We start from the raw sequence: 20,389 nt of genomic DNA on the forward strand, positions 1-20,389 counted from the left end.
GAAAATGATAAACACTGTTAGTGAAAAGGGGGTGTGGCCTGTGTGTATGTCAGTCCTAATGAAGGAGGCATGACCTGTTTGTTAATAAGATCTAGTAAAGGGGTTGTGGCCTAAGTGTCATTTCCAGTTCAGTTCCAGTTCAGTTCAGTTTCAGTGGCCTATGTGTCAGTTCCAGTGAAGGGGTGTGGCCTAGGTGTATGTTCTAAAGAAGGGGTGTGGCCCAAGTGTCTGTTCTAGTGAAGGGGTGTGGCCTACGTGTCTGTTCTAGTGAAGGGGTGTGGCCTAAGTGTCTGTTCTAGTGAAGAAGGTGTAGCCTAAGTGTCTGTTCTAGTGAAGGGGTGTGGCCTGTGTGTCTGTTCTAGTGAAGGGGTGTGGCCTAAGTGTCTGTTCTAGTGAAGAAGGTGTGGCCTAAGTGTCTGTTCTAGTGAAGGTTTATCGCAAAAATGTCTGTTCTAGTGAAGGGGTGTGGCCTAAGTGTATGTTCTAGTGAAGGGGTGTGACCTGTCTGTTCTAGTGAAGGGGTGTGGCCTAAGTGTCTGTTCTAGTGAAGAAAGTGTGGCCTAAGTGTCTGTTCTAGTGAAGGGGTGTGGCCTAAGAGTCTGTTCTAGTGAAGAAAATGTGGCCTGTCTGTTCTAGTGAAGGGGTGTGGCCTGTCTGTTCTAGTGAAGGGGTGTGCCCTAAGCGTCTGTTCTAGTGAAGAAGGTATGGCCTAAGTGTCTGTAGTAGTGAAGGGGTGTGGCCTAAGTGTCTATTTTAGTGAACAAGGTGGGGCCTAGGTGTCTGTTCTAGTGAAGGGGCCTAGATGTTTGTCAGTCCTATTATAAGAGGCATGGTGAAGGGGGTGTTTTCTATGTGTTTGTCAGTCCCAATGAAGGGGGTATGGCCTTTGTGCTTATAAGGTCAAACAAAGGAGGTGTGGCCTTAGTGTGCATTCCAGTGAAGGGGGTGTGGCCGATGTATTTGTCAGTCCTACTAAAGGAATCATGACCTAAGTGCTCGTATGTTTTAGTGATGCCTCAGTTCAATCTACTTTTTTTGAGAATATATTTATAAAGCATTTGTGTAGTCTGTGTAGACTTATGTCCTTCTATTTCTCTATATGAGTGTGTGTGTGTGTGTGTGTGTGTGTGTGTAATCCCCTGCTGCTGTGAGTATTGGGCTGAGTCAGCAAAGCATGAGGAGAATGCAGAACGCTAAATGTCTCCTCCTTCGCTGCAGAGATCTCACGAATGTTCAACTCGGTGTGTTTTTATCCAGAAGAGAATTCTGCTGAGGGAGATGGATGTGTGGAGCTTTTTCAATTTCTTTTTCATTACTCGCGTTATCTTTCTAATAAGAGAGGAAACTGGAGAGGATTCTGGTGTTTCTGAGAGATTGGGAAAGAAAGAGAGAAAGAGAAAGAGAAAGAGAGAAAGAAAAGCGAGAGGATCTGTGTGTACTGTGCGCACAAAGCGTGGGTGTGAAAAAGTGTTCCTGTTGGCTTTACAGCTTAATCTCAAACTGCCTGCTGAACAACCTTGAGTGTGTGTGTGTGTGTGTGTGTGTGTGTGTGTGTGTGTGTGTGTGTGTGTGTGTGTGGAATATTAGATTTGTTACAGCAACTGCTAGCAATATTTCTCAGCCTGCTCTGAGAATGAGCGGGTGCTGAATTCCAATTGGATATGACTGGGGTTAAATCAGGAAAGACCCAGAGGCTTGTGTGTGTGTGTGTGTGTGTGTGTGTGTTACCTGCAGATCCATGCCGCTCTTTTCCCGGATAGTTGCCCATGCTTCAAAGTTGCAGCTCGTCTCCCTGTGAATTATAAATATGAGCGTAATTGTAACGTAAGAAATAAAACACACATTATTTTGTAGGGATTTCTAAATATTCATTCAGCTTTGAGGGTGTTAGTAGAGCAGGTACTGATTTAGGTGATGTGAGGAGACCTGGGGTTCAGTCAGATTTCACATTCATTCCAAAGGTCTTCAATATGGTTTAGAGCTCTGTAGCAGGAGATCTTCCACTCCAACCCATGTAAAGCTGCTGGATTGCAGGTTTGGATCTTCTAGTTCAAGCGAAGGCAAAATTTAATGCATCCAAAGACGTCCTGTGCAATCTTGCAGCTCCAACTTTGTGGTAACAATTTTGAGGAGGAACCACATATAACTGGAAAAATCGGATGCATCTGAATGAATGATGATGTAATTATAGTTTAATATCCAGTGTTCATATGAAGTCGTATGGATTTACAGTCGCAAAAAGGGTTGGGAAACATAATGAAGATGTTTGTGTGAAACGGACAGACAGGGAATATGTTTCTGGTTATATTGAGCAGGATTTGAATAATGTAGAGGACAGAATTTGCATAGAAATGCAGAAAGCTGTCACTGTGTTTTCAGGAGAACACCTACTCAAATTAATTCATTGTGGATAAAAAAAAAAACCATTAACTATATACAGTGGAACCTCGGGTTACGAGCGCCCCTGGATACGTAAAATTCAGGTTAAGAGTCGCAATTCATAAAAAATGTTGCCTCTATTTACGAGAATTTTTTTAGGATACGAGCGTTGCGCACGGAAAAATCGCAGGCAGGTTAGTTTTTTTTACGTATCGCCACGTGCTCTCGCTGCGCTCTCGTGCAGCACATACACATCCGCTCGTCGCTCTAACAGTGTGGAATTACTGAACTTTAAATACTGTACGTATTCCTATCACCATGCCGCCAACAAAGAAGCCTGATGCAGAAGGTGGAAAGAAGAAAAAAGCCATCACTGTGGAAATGAAGAAGGAGATAATCAAGAAACACCGCGATGGCATGCGTGTTGTTGATATAGCAAGCCATTATAACAGGTCAACATCCACTATCTGCACAATACTAAAAAATAAGGATAAAATAGTTGATCTAGATACTGATATGATACGATTTCAATATAACATGTTAAAAGTAAATAATATTAGTGAATATTGGCGTTATTTTTTTTTTAAGAAACACTTTTTGGTTGTCCAGAACGAATTACCGAAGTTTCTATTCATTCTTATGGGAAAATTTGTATCGGGATCCGAGCTTTTCAGGTTAAGAGTAAAGTGATGCAACCAATTAAACTCGTAACCCGAGGTTCCACTGTATATATATATATATATATATATATATATTGCTAGTTACATTTTTAAAAATCTTCTACCCTTATATAGGAGACACTGGCAAACTACACTCAGCCAAAAGTATTCAGCTGACTTTCTCCACCCATATGTGCTTCTTCCTCAAACTGTAAAACTGCAAAGCTGAAGACACAATTGAAAAGGATGAAATTTACTTCACTTGATCTTGGAGATCTTTGGGAGGAATGTGAACGTTGACTGCACCCCAGGTCTCCTCACCTCATTACCTGATTTTACTAACACACTCACAAATCTACACAAAATCCAGTGAAACATCTTGTGGTGGAACACAATGTTCAAAAAGAAGCACATACCCCCAAAGATATAAGACTTATTGGTCTGTAGGAGGTAGTGTCACAAATTGACTTTGCTGCTTGACAGCATTCTGTATACTAACATGTACTAGGGTTTATGTGGGAAAACTGACAGGCAGGCAGGCAGGCAGGCAGGCAGACAGACAGACAGACAGACAGACAGACAGACAGATAGATAGATAAATAGATAGATAGATAGATCATTCCTCTCCTTATGCTGCAAGTGGCCACGGGTAATAACTTGGTTCTGAGGGCAAGTGGGAATGTTAAGAGCAAGATTCTGTCGAGAGTTTATGTCTTCCCATTATCCCAAATCCATTTGTACTAGATTTGTTTGAAGTTTAAAACACAAAGGACAATTAAAAAAACAATACAAATACATGTTACAAGTTTGTCTTGGTTTTTGAGAGACACGTGCATGTTCCTGTTCCTTCCAACAAACAAAATCATGCAACAGTATTGATTTCCATTTAACTGTCACCTCACTAACAGCAATAACAGCAGGTTTGGGATGAAATACATGGAACTGTGTCATGTTCCACTTCTTTCTGGAGAAAATGCAAACTTTTTATCTACTGCTGATCAGACATACCATTAACACTGATGATCTCTTCATCATGGCACTAGTTGGTGTGGTGGATTCTTATATAAAGATGCAGGTGAACATTTTGTCCTTAAAGTTGATGCTAGAAGCAAGAAAAATGGGCGTAAGGATTTGAGCAAGTTTGACAAATTGTGGCGTCTAGACGTCTGGGTCGGAGCATCTCGAAAACTGCAGCTCTTGTGAGATGTTCCTGGTCTGCAGTGGGTCAGAATCTATCAAGGTGCTCCAAGGAAGGAACAGTGGTGAACCGGTGACAGGGTCATGGGGGACGAGGATCATTGATGCACGTGAGGAGCGAACGCTGGTCCGTGTGGTCCGATCCAACAGACGAGCTCCTGTAGCTCAAACTGCTGAAGAAGTTCATGTTAATGTTTGACGGGTCACAACTGTTTTAGCAGCGAAAGGGGACCAACAAAATATTATGCAGGTGGTCATAATGTTATGGCTGATCAGTGTATATGTAGGTTACATGGTGAGAGGAATAATGAACCAACATGGCAACCATACCACACTTCAATTCCGTCTGGACTGACGGATGAGCCGAAGCGAACGTCTGAACTCTGTAATCGTTATTTAGAGAGCAAACATTCGTCTGGAATGTCCTGTACAGTCACTGCACCTAAATCCTTCTGAACTGCTCTGAGATGAACAAGAAAACTCCAAATAGTGAAGAACATCTTTGGTGAAGAGGCACTGGAACGTATTTCAGCTGAACGTTTGAAGAAACGAAGTGTTCGGATGCCGAGAGCACGTAAAGCTGTTCCGCATGGAGGATTTTTTTTTTATGAAAATAAAATCTGGACATTTATTAATTTGTTTGGTTGCAAAGAAACCAAAGGAACATGCGTGTGTCTCTCATTTGGTGTTTTCAAACTTTTGACAGACGCTGTATAGACACAAAACAATAAAACAAATATAATTTCTTTTGCCAATTGACAAAACTGATTTTTGTGTTTGTAGGAAGCGAAAATGTGTGTAAATTATATTTATGTATTTTTTCGAAGTGACATTCTGATCATGTTACAGTTGTGCTCAGAAGAACAGGCTGAGTGAGAACAATAACAATAGAGATGAAAATATTTATCATTGTCCTCAAATGTTTTTTTAATCCTGCGCAGGATAATAGTTTTAGTGAAGAAATCACACCGGTTGCATGACAGTTGATGGATGTCACCCAAGGTGTGGTGATGTGCTAATTGTGCAGAAACATCTTCGAGCATCAGAGGACCTGCCAAACAAGTCCTGTGGAGTAATTTGTCTTTCACATGGACATGCATAGGACAGATTTCTGCATGCATGCCTGACTTTCTATAGTGACAGATAATACTGAAAATATTTAGAAGGAACAGTGATAATAATAAGACAGACGTTGATGAGTCATGGGATTAGAGTAAAGGGGAGGGGGTGCACTTAATTATAAGCACATGCATGAACATATAACAGTGATGAGATTCAGCAGAAGTGAGATAATTATGTACAAATAATTCATTAAGCTCAATTATAACACACACACACACACACACACAATGTAGATCTTGCTATGTCACACACCTTGTCCTCTAGAGGTTTCCACTCCTTTTGGTTTTATCCTGGGTCTAGAACTTGTCCATGATGTGAAAGTACATCTGTGCCTCATCTCATCCTGTGTCCTTCTGAAGGTCTGAAACACACTGAAGGCTCAGAAAGCTCGGGAGAGGAGTGAAACTATATGGAAGGCCAAAGAGGGCAAAACTCAGATACTTTCCTACAAAAAAAATCTTCATATGCAGCTTAGTCCTACAGCAGTAATCCATGATTTTACAACTCCAAAATCTATTGTTTAATCCTGGCTTTAATTGCTGTCTTTTTGGAGCATGTTCTTTATGTTCATTTGGGTTTCATCTCACTTGCCAAAAAACATGATGGTAGGTTAACTGGTTGCTCTTGGTGTGACCATGTGTGTTTAATGGTGCTCAACAATGGACCAACCTCTGCATTAAGCTCCAGATCTCCCACAACCTTGGCTAGGACGAAGTGCTTACTTTAAAAATGAAAGAATGAATTCTAATAAATGTAGTCTATTTCAGGAAAAAAAAAATAATAGAGAAAAACAAAGAAAGAAATGTTAGCAAGGGTTTGTTCAAATTTAGAACCAACATTGAAGAAAACCATCAAACTGTTTTTATTTTTTTTCCTTAAATGAAATGAGGTATCTACAATGGCGTTTTGGTGGCACATAAAAAAAAATCGAGAAAATTATGAGAATAAAGTAACAGCACTATGAGAATAAAGTTGGAATAACGAGAATAAAGTTGTAGCACTGGCGGCGAATAGCGTGCAGATGTAACTATCGGTATCCTCCACAAAAGAGCCAATTTTTGTCTGATATCCATGTTCACATCTGCGTACGATTCGAAGAGGAGATTCTGTGTATTTTGTGACCATAGAGGGCGCTGTTGCTTAAATATGTAAATTAGACTTTTCTGTTCAGTTCAATTAGCTGTTTCTCCGCAGCACGATGACAGACTGTTCTCCAAGTGCGTTGAAGGTAACGTGGAAGGCGCCAGGCACGTTCTTACACCAACGTTTAATGAACAGTGGCCGCTGATGTTTCAATTTACGCTGTTTGTGCAGAAAACTTTTGAGCAATATCACCTGCTAAGGTAACAAAATACAATGGTCAAAGACTCTGGAGTAACACTGGTGGACCAGTTCTTCAGCTGGTGCTGCAAAGACTTTATTCTCAAAGTTCTACAACTTTATTCTCGTAGTTTTATGACTTTATTCTCATATTGCTACAAACTGATTCTCATAATTGTAGATTTAAAATTGATTTTTGCCTGGCACTAAAACGCCATTGAACCCATCAAACATTATCTGATAAAAAATTTATATTTTTCCATCACAGCCATGGACTAGGTGTCCTTTCATAACATTGGAAGGCGTTCCACAAGATTTTGGGGGCGTGGATATGGACTATTCGTTGAGCTACAGGAGCATCACTGGGGTCAAGCTCTAAAAATATGTATCAGTTCCAGTTCATCCCAAAGGTGTTCAGTGTAGTTGAGGACGTCAGAGCTTTATGAAAGACCCTCAAGTTTACAAACTCAAACTCATCCAATACAATTGTATGCTTCAAATTACTGGCAACGTTCTCCAGTAGAACCAATTGAGGAGGTGATGGTCAGCCATTTGCAGCCATATGATGTATTCAAAATGCGAGAATTAAACTCGTGATATATTAAATTTGACATAAAAAACACTTTTGTGTAATATGTTTTAAAATTAAAATTAACCATAATTATGTAGCCCATGTGCCCATGTGTAACTCCCAGGCCGCGGACCGGCAATGACCCGCACAAAAAGAATACAAAACTTACATTATTTTCATTTTATTTATTATTAAATTCAAACCCTCAAGCGAGCAAAATGAACAAAAAACATCACAGTGGATTCATGCTTATTATTATATTTAGAAAATACCATTTTTTATGCTTGTCGTATCGTTTTATTTTGTTGTATTTATCTGCCACACCTTAAAGGGCTGTCCGTGAAAATATTGTCCGACATTAACCCGGTCTGTGGCGCAAAAAAGTTTGGGGACCGCTGATGTAAATAAAGAAAAATAAATTTTTGGTTAGGTTTTGAACCTGTTGGCCTTCTATAGAGCAAGTGTGTTTTTTGGCGCCCTCACCAGGACATAAAGCATAAAAACATCACTGACAGGCAGTGAGGGAAGTCTTGTCTTAAAGACAGTGTGGATATGGAATAGTCTCAGGACTGATACTTTCCTTCATCCTTTATTTCCTTTTTCTAAGCTCAGGTTTAAACCTCAAAGGTCTGTGTGTGCTTCATGTGATGCGAACAGGAAGTAGACTTAGACACAGTTTTACAATACACTTTATTATTATTATTATTATTATTATTATTATTATTATTATTATTATATGGACACATTCATTTGCATTCTCTTACACATCTTCAGTACGGATCAGTGCTGCAATGTTATTGATCTTCACCGTGTCTCACGGTCTTGTGTAGGGTCCCATTTAGTTTTGTGTTTTCACATTATCTTGTGCTTATTTCTGTTGTTTTATGGAGCGGTTTTTTGTCTTATTGTCTACTGTCCTGTAAATGGTAGAGATGATAATAAAAGCTTAAACGACTCCCTGACTTAAGATTCAGAGCGTTTTATTTTTGTGTTTCAGTTGATTTAGCTTTAATATGTGTTTATTGTCTGCATATTAAAATGCATATAATTTATGACTCTTTAAACCGACACACACACACACACACACACACACACAGAATTTGCACAGAATTTGAAGTTATTGTTATTGCACAGTAATAAACAGTAATAACATTGTGTATTATAGGGACTGGTTCACTGGGAGCAGCTCTAAATGTAAAGTAGCAGCAGGGAGAAAAGATCTACAGTATCACTCCTTCAGACACTTAGGATGTAACAATCTGTCACTGAAGGAGCTGCTCAGGGAGTGAGAGACGTTCTCCAGTAATGATCATAGATTAGCTTCCGTCCTCCTTTTCTCCTACCTCCTGTATAGTGTCCAGGAGAATCCCCAGTCTCTTGCTGTCTGCAGTAGAGATGCTGCTTACTTCAAAGAAGATGGTTGGAGGCACCACAGAGTCAAAAAAGGTCTTCAGTAGATCTCCCTGCACTCCAAAAGTCTCCTCAGCAGAAAAAATCTGCTCTGTCCTTACGTATAAATTGCATCTGTGTTGTTTGTCCAAAGATTTATGTAAACCCTAGTTTAAAATTAAACCGTGCACACACACACACACACACACACACACACACACACACACACAATTCCTGTACTTATATTCAACCTTTATTTTTCATCAGAAAATTATTAAATGTAAACATTTCTTTCAGTTGCCAACAGAGGGCGTAATAATCTAAGCGTGGGCTGAAAACGGGGCAAAAGTGAGCCATATGACTTTCCACATGACTGCAGTACAGTAGCAGTATATGAAGAACAAAAGTGGACTTACACACACACACACACACACACACACACACACACACACACACACACACAACCACACAATGTATAGTGTTAAAACAACTTTTTAAAGCCAACAGTGGATCTGTAACAGTAGTCTAATCAGGACCAATGCCATTTAAGCACTAGTGCTAATCTGTAGAACCGTTATAGTTTTGAAGTCTCCAGCGTAACGGGAGTGCACCAGGTCCTGATGTGTCGTTAAAAAAAAAGTAGCGGACCACAATTACTGAGAGAGGAAGAAATTGATTTGGTCGCAGATTCACTTATGAGGACATTTAAAAGACGGGCTTTTCAGGAAAAGCTGGATATCGTGAGAAAAGTTCAAAAGAGTTGTTGAGCTTTTTCGAGAACTATTTATACTTTTCCTGTAGACTTTGACACGGTCATTTCAAATCGCCAGGAAAACCGCAATCCCTGGGGTTTCCGTGGTCAGAAAATTCAACAAGTATAACTACAAATGCACAGAAAACCCAGGATGGACTGTGTTTTTGTCATTTTCTGAGGTAAGTATCGACGCTTCTGCTAGAAATGATGAATGTGAGCGATGCAGCTGTGGCTACAGTGAAAAGAGACGTGTTGAATTTGTTGTTCGTTGGGTTTCTTGCTTTAGTAATAACAGTCATATGGCAATCATTTTGTTTGGGCAATAAGTCCATACAGCTTTAATTACCACAGAATTCATGCTTATTTGGAAAAGTATACAGACTAGTGCTAATGCTAGTTTTTGACTGACCGGGGTACAATATGAAATACAGGGTAATTTCCTGATAGAACAGGAAACAGATTACTGCTATAGTGTGTATGAAGAACCATTTTGAAAATGCTAGCAAACTTTATAGTAGATTCTGGGGTTCGTCAGAACAACATACTGCATGTCCTATAAAACAGAGCTTCCCAACCTTTTTTTGCACCACAGACCAGTTTCATTCGTCCATTTTTCCACAGCTTATGGGAGGAGTAAGGAGTCAGTCACATAACTAAAAACAATGATGTGCATATTAATATATATACAAACTGTATATCTTATGAAACACAGTATGCTGAATAGATGGTATTACGTCTGTAAGCTGTTTTATGAAGGCTTTATGAAGAGCCGTTCGAAAAACATTTGTGACTCCAAAATTCAAAAATAAAAAAGCTCGTAAGATTTGCATGTGGACTGATTTGCATCACAGTGGGGCAAAGAGTGGGAACAAAACATTTCTGAAAGAAAATAAAGTGTAATAAAGTGTATTGAATCATAGCGAGTTACTTATGACATTAAAAAAATAAATATATAAAAATAAGGTCAGCTTTTGTTCTGATGAAGCAAAATAACCAAAAATAGAAAACTTGGCAACCATGGTGACAGTTGCCAAGGTATAAGCAGGATTTCCCTATGAAGGTTTTCATGGCTACTCTCCAGCTCCGAACACAACTCAGATGGAGGAAAGTAGAAGAAGAAGGAATTCACTGATAAGTTAGTGGGTTGTGTCTCAGACAAACGCAAAACCTCAACGTCTTGTTAATGCAACCAAGAGTGAACCGAAGCACCTGACGCCCCAAACCCACAGACGCTTGGAGGGCCAGGGTATTCAGAGGAGGATCCCGGTGTCCGTCCAGGGTCGAACGGGACCTGGTCAGAACCGCCGCAGAACCGGAGAAGGCCAGCAAGGACCTGAGGCGGGGCGACAGCCCAGGCGAAGCGCAGGAACCGGACTATGCTCAACCCGAAGGCACGGGATGGAACCATGCTCCCAGCGGAGGTCCGAAACGGCGTAGCCCATCGCGAGGCCAGAATCGAGTAAAACCACCGGTGGTGTCCAGAGGCAGTGGCGTCCACGGTGGAGTTCAAGCGGGACGCCGCCATCGGAGGATCCCGGGCGAGGCGTCGCCGTCGAAGGACCCCGAGGCGAGCGTCGCCGTCGGAGGAGCCCGAGGCGAGGCGTCGCCGTCGAAGGACCCCGAGGCGAGGCGTCGCCGTCGGAGGAGCCCGAGGCGGGCGTCGCCGTCGGCGACCCCGGAGGCGAGGCGTCGCCGTCGGCGACCCCGGAGGCGAGGCGTCGCCGTCGGAGGAGCCCGAGGCGAGCGTCGCCGTCGGAGGAGCCCGGAGGCGAGGCGTCGCCGTCGGAGGAGCCCGAGGCGACGTCGCCGTCGGAGGAGCCCGGAGACCAGGTCGCCGTCGGAGGAGCTCTGAGGCGAGACGTCGCCTTTCAGGAAGCCCGGGAGCGAGACGTCGTCAAAGGAGGAGCTCTGGGGCGAGACGTCGCCTTCCAGGAAGCTCGGGAGCGAGGCGTCGCCAAAGGAGGAGCTCAGAGGCGTGGCGTCGCCGGAGTCGCACGGAGGCAAGACATCGCCATCAAGGAGCTCGAGGCGGGGCGTGCTGAAGCAGAGAGGGCTCTCTGAGACTCTGTGGAGCGGAGAGGAGCTCTTGGAGACTCTGTGGAGCGGAGAGGAGCTCTCGGAGACGCTGTGGGGCGGAGAGGAGCTCTCGGAGACGCTTTTGAGCGGAGAGGAGCTCTCGGAGACGCTGTGGAGCGGAGAGGAGCTCTCCGAGACGCTGCGGAGCGGAGAGGAGCTCTCGAGACGCTGCGGAGCGAGAGGAGCTCGGAGGCATGCTGGAGCGGAGAGGAGCTCTCGGAGACGCTGTGGAGCGGAGAGGAGCTCTCGGAGACGCTGTGGAGCAGAGAGAAGCTCTGTGACGTGGCCATACCTCCAGAGGAACAGCGAGGCAAGCTGTCGCACTCTGGGCGACCGTGAAGCGAGCCGTCACCTTCGGAGAGACCGTGAGGCGAGCCGTCGCCGGGGAGACCGTGAGGCGAGCCGTCGCCTTCGGGGAGACCGTGAGGCGAGCCGTCGCCTTCGGGGAGACCGTGAGGCGGCGGTACGACGTCCTTTTCACGGCCTTGAGTCTGAGTTGAGTGCACTGGGAAGCTCCGGGGCGGAAATCCGGGGCGGAACTGGAGACCTTGGAGCGGAGAGGAGCTCTCGGAGGCTCTATGGAGCGGAGAGGAGCTCTCGAAGGCATGCTGGAGCTGAGAGGTGCTCTCAGTGACACACTGGAGTGGAGCTGGGCTCTCCTGGAGGTCCTGGAACGGAGCTGGGCTCTCCTGGAGGTCCAGCAGCGGAGGAGCTCGGAGGCATGCTGGAGCTGAGAGGAGCTCTCGAGGCATGCTGGAGCTGAGAGGAGCTCTCGGGTACATGCTGGAGCTAAGAGGAGCTCTCGGAGGCATGCTGGAGCTGAGAGGAGCTCTCGGAGGCATGCTGGAGCTGAGAGGAGCTCTCGGAAGCATGCTGGAGCTGAGGAGCTCTCGGAGGCATGCTGGAGCTGAGAGGAGCTCTTGGAGGCATGCTGGAGCGGAGCTGGGCTCTCCTGGAGGTCCAGCAGCGGAGAGGAGCTCGCCTGAAGGTCCTGGAGCGGAGAGGAGCTCGCCTGGAGATCCTGGAGTGGAGCCGAGCTCTCTTCAGGACTTTGGAGCGGAGAGGAGCTCTCAAAGACACTCTGTGACAGAGGGAGCTTTCTGGGAGGCCTGGAGCGGAGCTGAGCTGTCCTGGAGGTCCTGGGGCAGAGCTGCGCTTTCCTGGACGACTTGGAACGGAGCTGAGCTCTCTGTGGAGACCTGGAGTGGAACTGGGCTCTCCTGGAGGTCCTGGGCGGAGCTGTGCTCTCTTGGAGGTCCTGGAACGGAGCTGAGCTCTCCTGGAGGTCCTGGGCGGAGCTACGCTCTCCTGGAGGTCCTGGGCGGAGCTGTGCTCTCTTGGAGGTCCTGGAGCAGGCTGAGAATCTCCTGGAGGCCCTGGGGCGGAGTGGAGCCATCCGGAAGGGCCTGGAGCAGGCGGAGATCTCCTGAAGGTCCTGGGCGGAGCAGAGCCCTCTTGAAGGGCCTGATGCAGGGTCTGGAGCAGGGTGGAAATCCCCGGAGGTCCTGCGCCGGAGAGGAGCTCTCCGGAAACTCTGGTCGGAACCGTGCTCTCGGTAGCGGGAGAAAGATGGTGGAGATCTGCGGTGACCATCCCTAGTTCCCTAGTGAGAAGCCGGATAAACCGGGAGCACGAGCTGAATTTGCCACCAGAGGCGCTCCACAACTCACTGGCCAGAGAGGATTCTCCAGACAGCAGAGAAATGTGGAGTGCGATCTTGTCTGCTTCCTTGGGGTAAGTGGACGAATAAAAGTCCATATATCCACCGACGCTCCGTAGAAATCCGTCCCACTCAGCTCTGTCGCCGGAGAAGCGAGCCGGGAAATCCATGACGTCACCACGGGGCGTGGCGCTGCCAAGCATGATCCGCGTGAAACGGCAGCTGGTTTCGGGTTTTCCCAGGTGGAGCTCGGCCGTCGTTCATAGCGGCACAGCGAATCCTCCATCCGAGGTTGGGATCGCGCCGGGACCACGGCAGCAACCCGATAATTTTTTTTTAATTTATTTATTTATTTTTTTTATATCCTTTTCAGGAGGTTCGTTATTCTGTCACGGTGTGAGCGAAACAAAAGGCGGAAGCCGGAGTACAGCTCGCTCGGGTTTTAATGGCATGTGTGAGAGAGAGGTACACACACGCACACACACACACACACACACACACACGCACACACACACACACACGGCAGTCCTTAGGTTGAGAAAGACAGTCCGAGTAGCGCATTGGGAGAAGCGTAGCTGACCCAAGATGCACAGGGAGGAAGCGCAGCGATGCAGGATTCTGGAGTCGGATGAAGCGGATGACAACGGAAGTCCTATATGAAAGCCGGAACGACAGAACATGCAGTACGGGAAGTCCAACACAAACAATAACGAACGGGGTTAGGGAGTGAAAGAGGAGCTTATATAGAAGCGGGGTTGAGTGATGATGAACCCCAGGTGAGCGTGATTAAACCTGGGGTTTCAGAGAGTGGAGGCATGGTGATGATGAGCTCCAGGTGTGCCTCGTTAAACCTGGAGCTCTATGGAGAGTGGAGGCATAGAGAGCCACCAAAGGGGCGTGGCAGGTGGATCCTGACAGTTTCATACTTGTAAAGCAAATAGTTAATGAAAATGAAATCAATAAATAACGTTTTAACCCTAAATGTTATTGCAAAATGTACAAATACCTCAGACATCATAGTGACAAATTTTGTCAACTTCACTTGAATTTCTTTTGTTCATGCAACTAAATTGTTAATAGAAGAAACTCTTCTTTTTCTTTCGGCTGCTCCCATTAGGGGGCGCCACAGCGTATCATCCGTCTCCATACCCCCTGTCCGCTACATCTGCCTCTTTCACACCAACTACCTGCATGTCTTCCCTCACCACATCCATAAACCTCCTCCTTGGTCTGTTTTGTAAGAATAAGCGATTGTGCACAACTCCAATGCCAAAAATGTACTGAGAAGTGTAAAGAGAAAATGTATGGAGTGCACCAGGTCCTGATGTGTCCTTAAAAACAAAGTAGCGGACCACAATTACTGAGAGAGGAAGAAATTGATTTGGTCGCAGATTCACTTATGAGGACATTTAAAAGACGGGCTTTTCAGGAAAAGCTGGATATCGTGAGAAAAGTTCAAAAGAGTTGTTTAGCTTTTTCGAGAACTATTTATACTTTTCCTGTAGACTTTGACACGGTCATTTCAAATCGCCAGGAAAACCGCAATCCTGGGGTTTCCGTGGTCAGAAAATTCAACAAGTATAACTACAAATGCACAGAAAACCCAGGATGGACTGTGTTTTTGTCATTTTCTGAGGTAAGTATCGACGCTTCTGCTAGAAATGATGAATGTGAGCGATGCAGCTGTGGCTACAGTGAAAAGAGACGTGTTGAATTTGTTGTTCGTTGGGTTTCTTGCTTTAGTAATAACAGTCATATGGCAATCATTTTGTTTGGGCAATAAGTCCATACAGCTTTAATTACCACAGAATTCATGCTTATTTGGAAAAGTATACAGACTAGTGCTAATGCTAGTTTTTGACTGACCGTACAATATGAAATACAGGGTAATTTCCTGATAGAACAGGAAACAGATTACTGCTATAGTGTGTATGAAGAACCATTTTGAAAATGCTAGCAAACTTTATAGTAGATTCTGGGGTTCGTCAGAACAACATACTGCATGTCCTATAAAACAGAGCTTCCCAACCTTTTTGCACCACAGACCAGTTTCATTCGTCCATTTTCCACAGCTTATGGGAGGAGTAAGGAGTCAGTCACATAACTAAAAACAATGATGTGCATATTAATATATATACAAACTGTATATCTTATGAAACACAGTATGCTGAATAGATGGTATTACGTCTGTAAGCTGTTTTATGAAGGCTTTATGAAGAGCCGTTCGAAAACATTTGTGACTCCAAAATTCAAAAATAAAAAGCTCGTAAGATTTGCATGTGGACTGATTTGCATCACAGTGGGGCAAGAGTGGGAACAAAACATTTCTGAAAGAAAATAAAGTGTAATAAAGTGTATTGAATCATAGCGAGTTACTTATGACATTAAAAAATAAATATATAAAAATAAGGTCAGCTTTTGTTCTGATGAAGCAAAATAACCAAAATAGAAAACTTGGCAACCATGGTGACAGTTGCCAAGGTATAAGCAGGATTTCCTATGAAGGTTTTCATGGCTACTCTCCAGCTCGAACACAACTCAGATGGAGGAAAGTAGAAGAAGAAGGAATTCACTGATAAGTTAGTGGGTTGTGTCTCAGACAAACGCAAAACCTCAACGCCTTGTTAATGCAACCAAGAGTGAACGAGCACCTGACGCCCAAACCCACAGACGCTTGGAGGGCCAGGGTATTCAGAGGAGGATCCCGGTGTCCGTCCAGGGTCGAACGGGACCTGGTCAGAACCGCCGAGAACCGGAGAAGGCCAGCAAGGACCTGAGGCGGGCGACAGCCCAGGCGGCGCAGGAACCGGACTATGCTCAACCCGAAGGCACGGATGGAACCATGCTCCCAGCGGAGGTCCGAAACGGCGCGTAGCCCATCGCGGAGGCCAGAATCGGAGTAAAACCACCGGTGGTGTCCAGAGGCCGAGTGACGTCCACGGTGGAGTTCAGAAGCGGGACGCCGCCATCGGAGGATCCCGAGGCGAGACGCCGCCGGCGACCCGGAGGCGAGACGTCGCCGCCGGAGGAGCCCGAGGCGAGACGCCGCCGCCGGCGACCCCGAGGCGAGACGCCGCCGCCGGAGGAGCCCGGAGGCGAGACGCCGCCGCCGGCGACCCCGAGGCGAGACGCCGCCGCCGGCGACCCCGAGGCGAGACGCCGTCGGAGGAGCCCGAGGCGAGACGTCGCCGTCGGAGGAGCCCGGAGGCGAGACGTCGCCGTCGGAGGAGCCCGGAGGCGAGACGTCGCCGTCGGAGGAGCCCGGAGACCAGGTCGCCGTCGGAGGAGCTCTGAGGCGAGGCGTCGCCTTTCAGGAAGCCCGGAGCGAGGCGTCGTCAAGGAGGAGCTCTGGGGCGAGACGTCGCCTTCCAGGAAGCTCGGGAGCGAGACGTCGCCAAAGGAGGAGCTCAGAGGCGTGACGTCGCCTTCGGAGTCGCACGGAGGCAAGACATCGCCATCAAGGGAGCTCGGAGGCGGGACGTGCTGAAGCAGAGAGGGGCTCTCTGAGACTCTGTGGAGCGGAGAGGAGCTCTTGGAGACTCTGTGGAGCGGAGAGGAGCTCTCGGAGACGCTGTGGGCGGAGAGGAGCTCGGAGGCATGCTGGAGCTGAGAGGAGCTCTCGGAGACGCTGTGGAGCGGAGAGGAGCTCTCCGAGACGCTGCGGAGCGGAGAGGGGCTCTCGGAGACGCTGCGGAGCGGAGAGGGGCTCTCGGAGACGCTGCGGAGCGGAGAGGAGCTCTCGGAGACGCTGTGGGCGGAGAGGAGCTCTCGGAGACGCTGTGGAGCAGAGAGAAGCTCTGTGACGTGGCCATACCTCCAGAGGAACAGCGAGGCAAGCTGTCGCACTCTGGGCGACCGTGAAGCGAGCCGTCACCTTCGGAGAGACCGTGAGGCGAGCCGTCGCCTTGGGAGACCGTGAGGCGAGCCGTCGCCTTCGGGGAGACCGTGAGGCGAGCCGTCGCTGGGAGACCGTGAGGCGGCGGTACGACGTCCTTTTCACGGCCTTGAGTCTGAGTTGAGTGCACTGGGAAGCTCCGGGCGGAAACTGGGCGGAACTGGAGACCTTGAGCGGAGAGGAGCTCGGAGGCTCTATGGAGCGGAGAGGAGCTCTCGAGGCATGCTGGAGCTGAGAGGTGCTCTCAGTGACACACTGGAGTGGAGCTGGGCTCTCCTGGAGGTCCTGGAACGGAGCTGGGCTCTCCTGGAGGTCCAGCAGCGGAGAGGAGCTCTCGGAGGCATGCTGGAGCTGAGAGGAGCTCTCGGAGGCATGCTGGAGCTGAGAGGAGCTCTCGGGTACATGCTGGAGCTAAGAGGAGCTCTCGGAGGCATGCTGGAGCTGAGAGGAGCTCTCGGAGGCATGCTGGAGCTGAGAGGAGCTCTCGGAAGCATGCTGGAGCTGAGAGGAGCTCTCGGAGGCATGCTGGAGCTGAGAGGAGCTCTTGGAGGCATGCTGGAGCGGAGCTGGGCTCTCCTGGAGGTCCAGCAGCGGAGAGGAGCTCGCCTGAAGGTCCTGGAGCGGAGAGGAGCTCGCCTGGAGATCCTGGAGTGGAGCCGAGCTCTCTTCAGGACTTTGGAGCGGAGAGGAGCTCTCAAAGACACTCTGTGACAGAGGGGAGCTTTCTGGGGAGGCCTGGAGCGGAGCTGAGCTGTCCTGGAGGTCCTGGGGCAGAGCTGCGCTTTCCTGGACGACTTGGAACGGAGCTGAGCTCTCTGTGGAGACCTGGAGTGGAACTGGGCTCTCCTGGAGGTCCTTGGGCGAAGCTGAGCTCTTGTGGTGGTCCTGGGGCGGAGCTACGCTCTCCTGGAGGTCCTGGGGCGGAGCTACGCTCTCCTGGAGGTCCTGGGGCGGAGCTGTGCTCTCTTGGAGGTCCTGGAGCAGGCTGAGAATCTCCTGGAGGCCCTGGGGCGGAGTGGAGCCATCCGGAAGGGCCTGGAGCAGGGCGGAGATCTCCTGAAGGTCCTGGGGCGAAGCAGAGCCCTCTTGAAGGGCCTGATGCAGGGTCTGGAGCAGGGTGGAAATCCCCCGGAGGTCCTGCGCCGGAGAGGAGCTCTCCGGGAAACTCTGGTGCGGAACCGTGCTCTCGGTAGCGGGAGAAAGATGGTGGAGATCTGCTAGGGTGACCATCCCTAGTTCCCTAGTGAGAAGCCGGATAAACCGGGAGCACGAGCTGAATTTGCCACCAGAGGCGCTCCACAACTCACTGGCCAGAGAAAGGGATTCTCCAGACAGCAGAGAAATGTGGAGTGCGATCTTGTCTGCTTCCTTGGGGTAAGTGGACGAATAAAAGTCCATATATCCACCGACGCTCCGTAGAAATCCGTCCCACTCAGCTCTGTCGCCGGAGAAGCGAGCCGGGAAATCCATGACGTCACCACGGGGGCGTGGCGCTGCCAAGCATGATCCGCGTGAAACGGCAGCTGGTTTCGGGTTTTCCCAAGGTGGAGCTCGGCCGTCGTTTCATAGCGGCACAGCGAATCCTCCATCCGAGGTTGGGATCGCGCCGGGACCACGGCAGCAACCCGATAATTTTTTTTTAATTTATTTATTTATTTTTTTTATATCCTTTTCAGGAGGTTCGTTATTCTGTCACGGTGTGAGCGAAACAAAAGGCGGAAGCCGGAGTACAGCTCGCTCGGGTTTTAATGGCATGTGTGAGAGAGAGGTACACACACGCACACACACACACACACACACACGCGCACACATACACACACGGCAGTCCTTAGGTTGAGAAAGACAGTCCGAGTAGCGCATAGGGAGAAGCGTAGCTGACCCAAGATGCACAGGGAGGGGAAGCGCAGCCGGTACGGGATTCTGGAGTCCGGATGAAACGGATGACAACGGAAGTCCTATATGAAAGCCGGAACGACAGAACATGCAGTACGGGAAGTCCAACACAAACAATAACGAACGGGGTTAGGGAGTGAAAGAGGAGCTTATATAGAAGCGGGGTTGAGTGATGATGAACCCCAGGTGAGCGTGATTAAACCTGGGGTTTCAGAGAGTGGAGGCATGGTGATGATGAGCTCCAGGTGTGCCTCGTTAAACCTGGAGCTCTATGGAGAGTGGAGGCATAGAGAGCCACCAAAGGGGGCGTGGCAGGTGGATCCCTGACAGTTTCATACTTGTAAAGCAAATAGTTAATGAAAATGAAATCAATAAATAACGTTTTTAACCCTAAATGTTATTGCAAAATGTACAAATACCTCAGACATCATAGTGACAAATTTTGTCAACTTCACTTGAATTTCTTTTGTTCATGCAACTAAATTGTTAATAGAAGAAACTCTTCTTTTCTTCGGCTGCTCCCATTAGGGGCGCCACAGCGTATCATCCGTCTCCATACCCCCTGTCCGCTACATCTGCCTCTTTCACACCAACTACCTGCATGTCTTCCCTCACCACATCCATAAACCTCCTCCTTGGTCTGTTTTGTAAGAATAAGCGATTGTGCACAACTCCAATGCCAAAAATGTACTGAGAAGTGTAAAGAGAAAATGTATGGAGTGCACCAGGTCCTGATGTGTCCTTAAAAACAAAGTAGCGGACCACAATTACTGAGAGAGGAAGAAATTGATTTGGTCAGATTCACTTATGAGGACATTTAAAGACGGGCTTTTCAGGAAAAGCTGGATATCGTGAGAAAAGTTCAAAAGAGTTGTTTAGCTTTTCGAGAACTATTTATACTTTTCCTGTAGACTTTGACACGGTCATTTCAAATCGCCAGGAAAACCGCAATCCCTGGGGTTTCCGTGGTCAGAAAATTCAACAAGTATAACTACAAATGCACAGAAAACCCAGGATGGACTGTGTTTTGTCATTTTCTGAGGTAAGTATCGGCCTTCTGCTAGAAATGATGAATGTGAGCGATGCAGCTGTGGCTACAGTGAAAAGAGACGTGTTGAATTTGTTGTTCGTTGGGTTTCTTGCTTTAGTAATAACAGTCATATGGCAATCATTTTGTTTGGGCAATAAGTCCATACAGCTTTAATTACCACAGAATTCATGCTTATTTGGAAAAGTATACAGACTAGTGCTAATGCTAGTTTTTGACTGACCGGGGTACAATATGAAATACAGGGTAATTTCCTGATAGAACAGGAAACAGATTACTGCTATAGTGTGTATGAAGAACCATTTTGAAAATGCTAGCAAACTTTATAGTAGATTCTGGGGTTCGTCAGAACAACATACTGCATGTCCTATAAAACAGAGCTTCCCAACCTTTTTTTGCACCACAGACCAGTTTCATTCGTCCATT

The 20,389-nt window shown here is 47.3% G+C and overlaps 1 protein-coding gene across 3 annotated transcripts in view; it reads right to left on the bottom strand.

Moving 5' to 3' along the window:
* Positions 1-5,745, bottom strand: part of si:ch211-195o20.7 (cytospin-A) — a 25,573-nt gene extending 19,828 nt beyond the window's left edge. For all 3 annotated transcript variants that reach the window (XM_046856310.1, XM_046856309.1, XM_046856308.1), the window contains exons 1-2: positions 5,610-5,745; positions 1,729-1,792 (exon numbers count right to left, since the gene is read on the bottom strand). In XM_046856310.1, the coding sequence (XP_046712266.1) occupies positions 1,729-1,768 (40 nt within the window). In that variant the 5' untranslated portion in view covers positions 1,769-1,792; positions 5,610-5,745. The remainder of the gene's footprint in view (positions 1-1,728; positions 1,793-5,609) is intronic.
* Between the last annotated feature and the right edge of the window lie 14,644 nt (positions 5,746-20,389).

Source organism: Silurus meridionalis, chromosome 8, assembly GCF_014805685.1.
Source record: "Silurus meridionalis isolate SWU-2019-XX chromosome 8, ASM1480568v1, whole genome shotgun sequence".
Lineage (NCBI taxonomy): Eukaryota > Metazoa > Chordata > Actinopteri > Siluriformes > Siluridae > Silurus > Silurus meridionalis.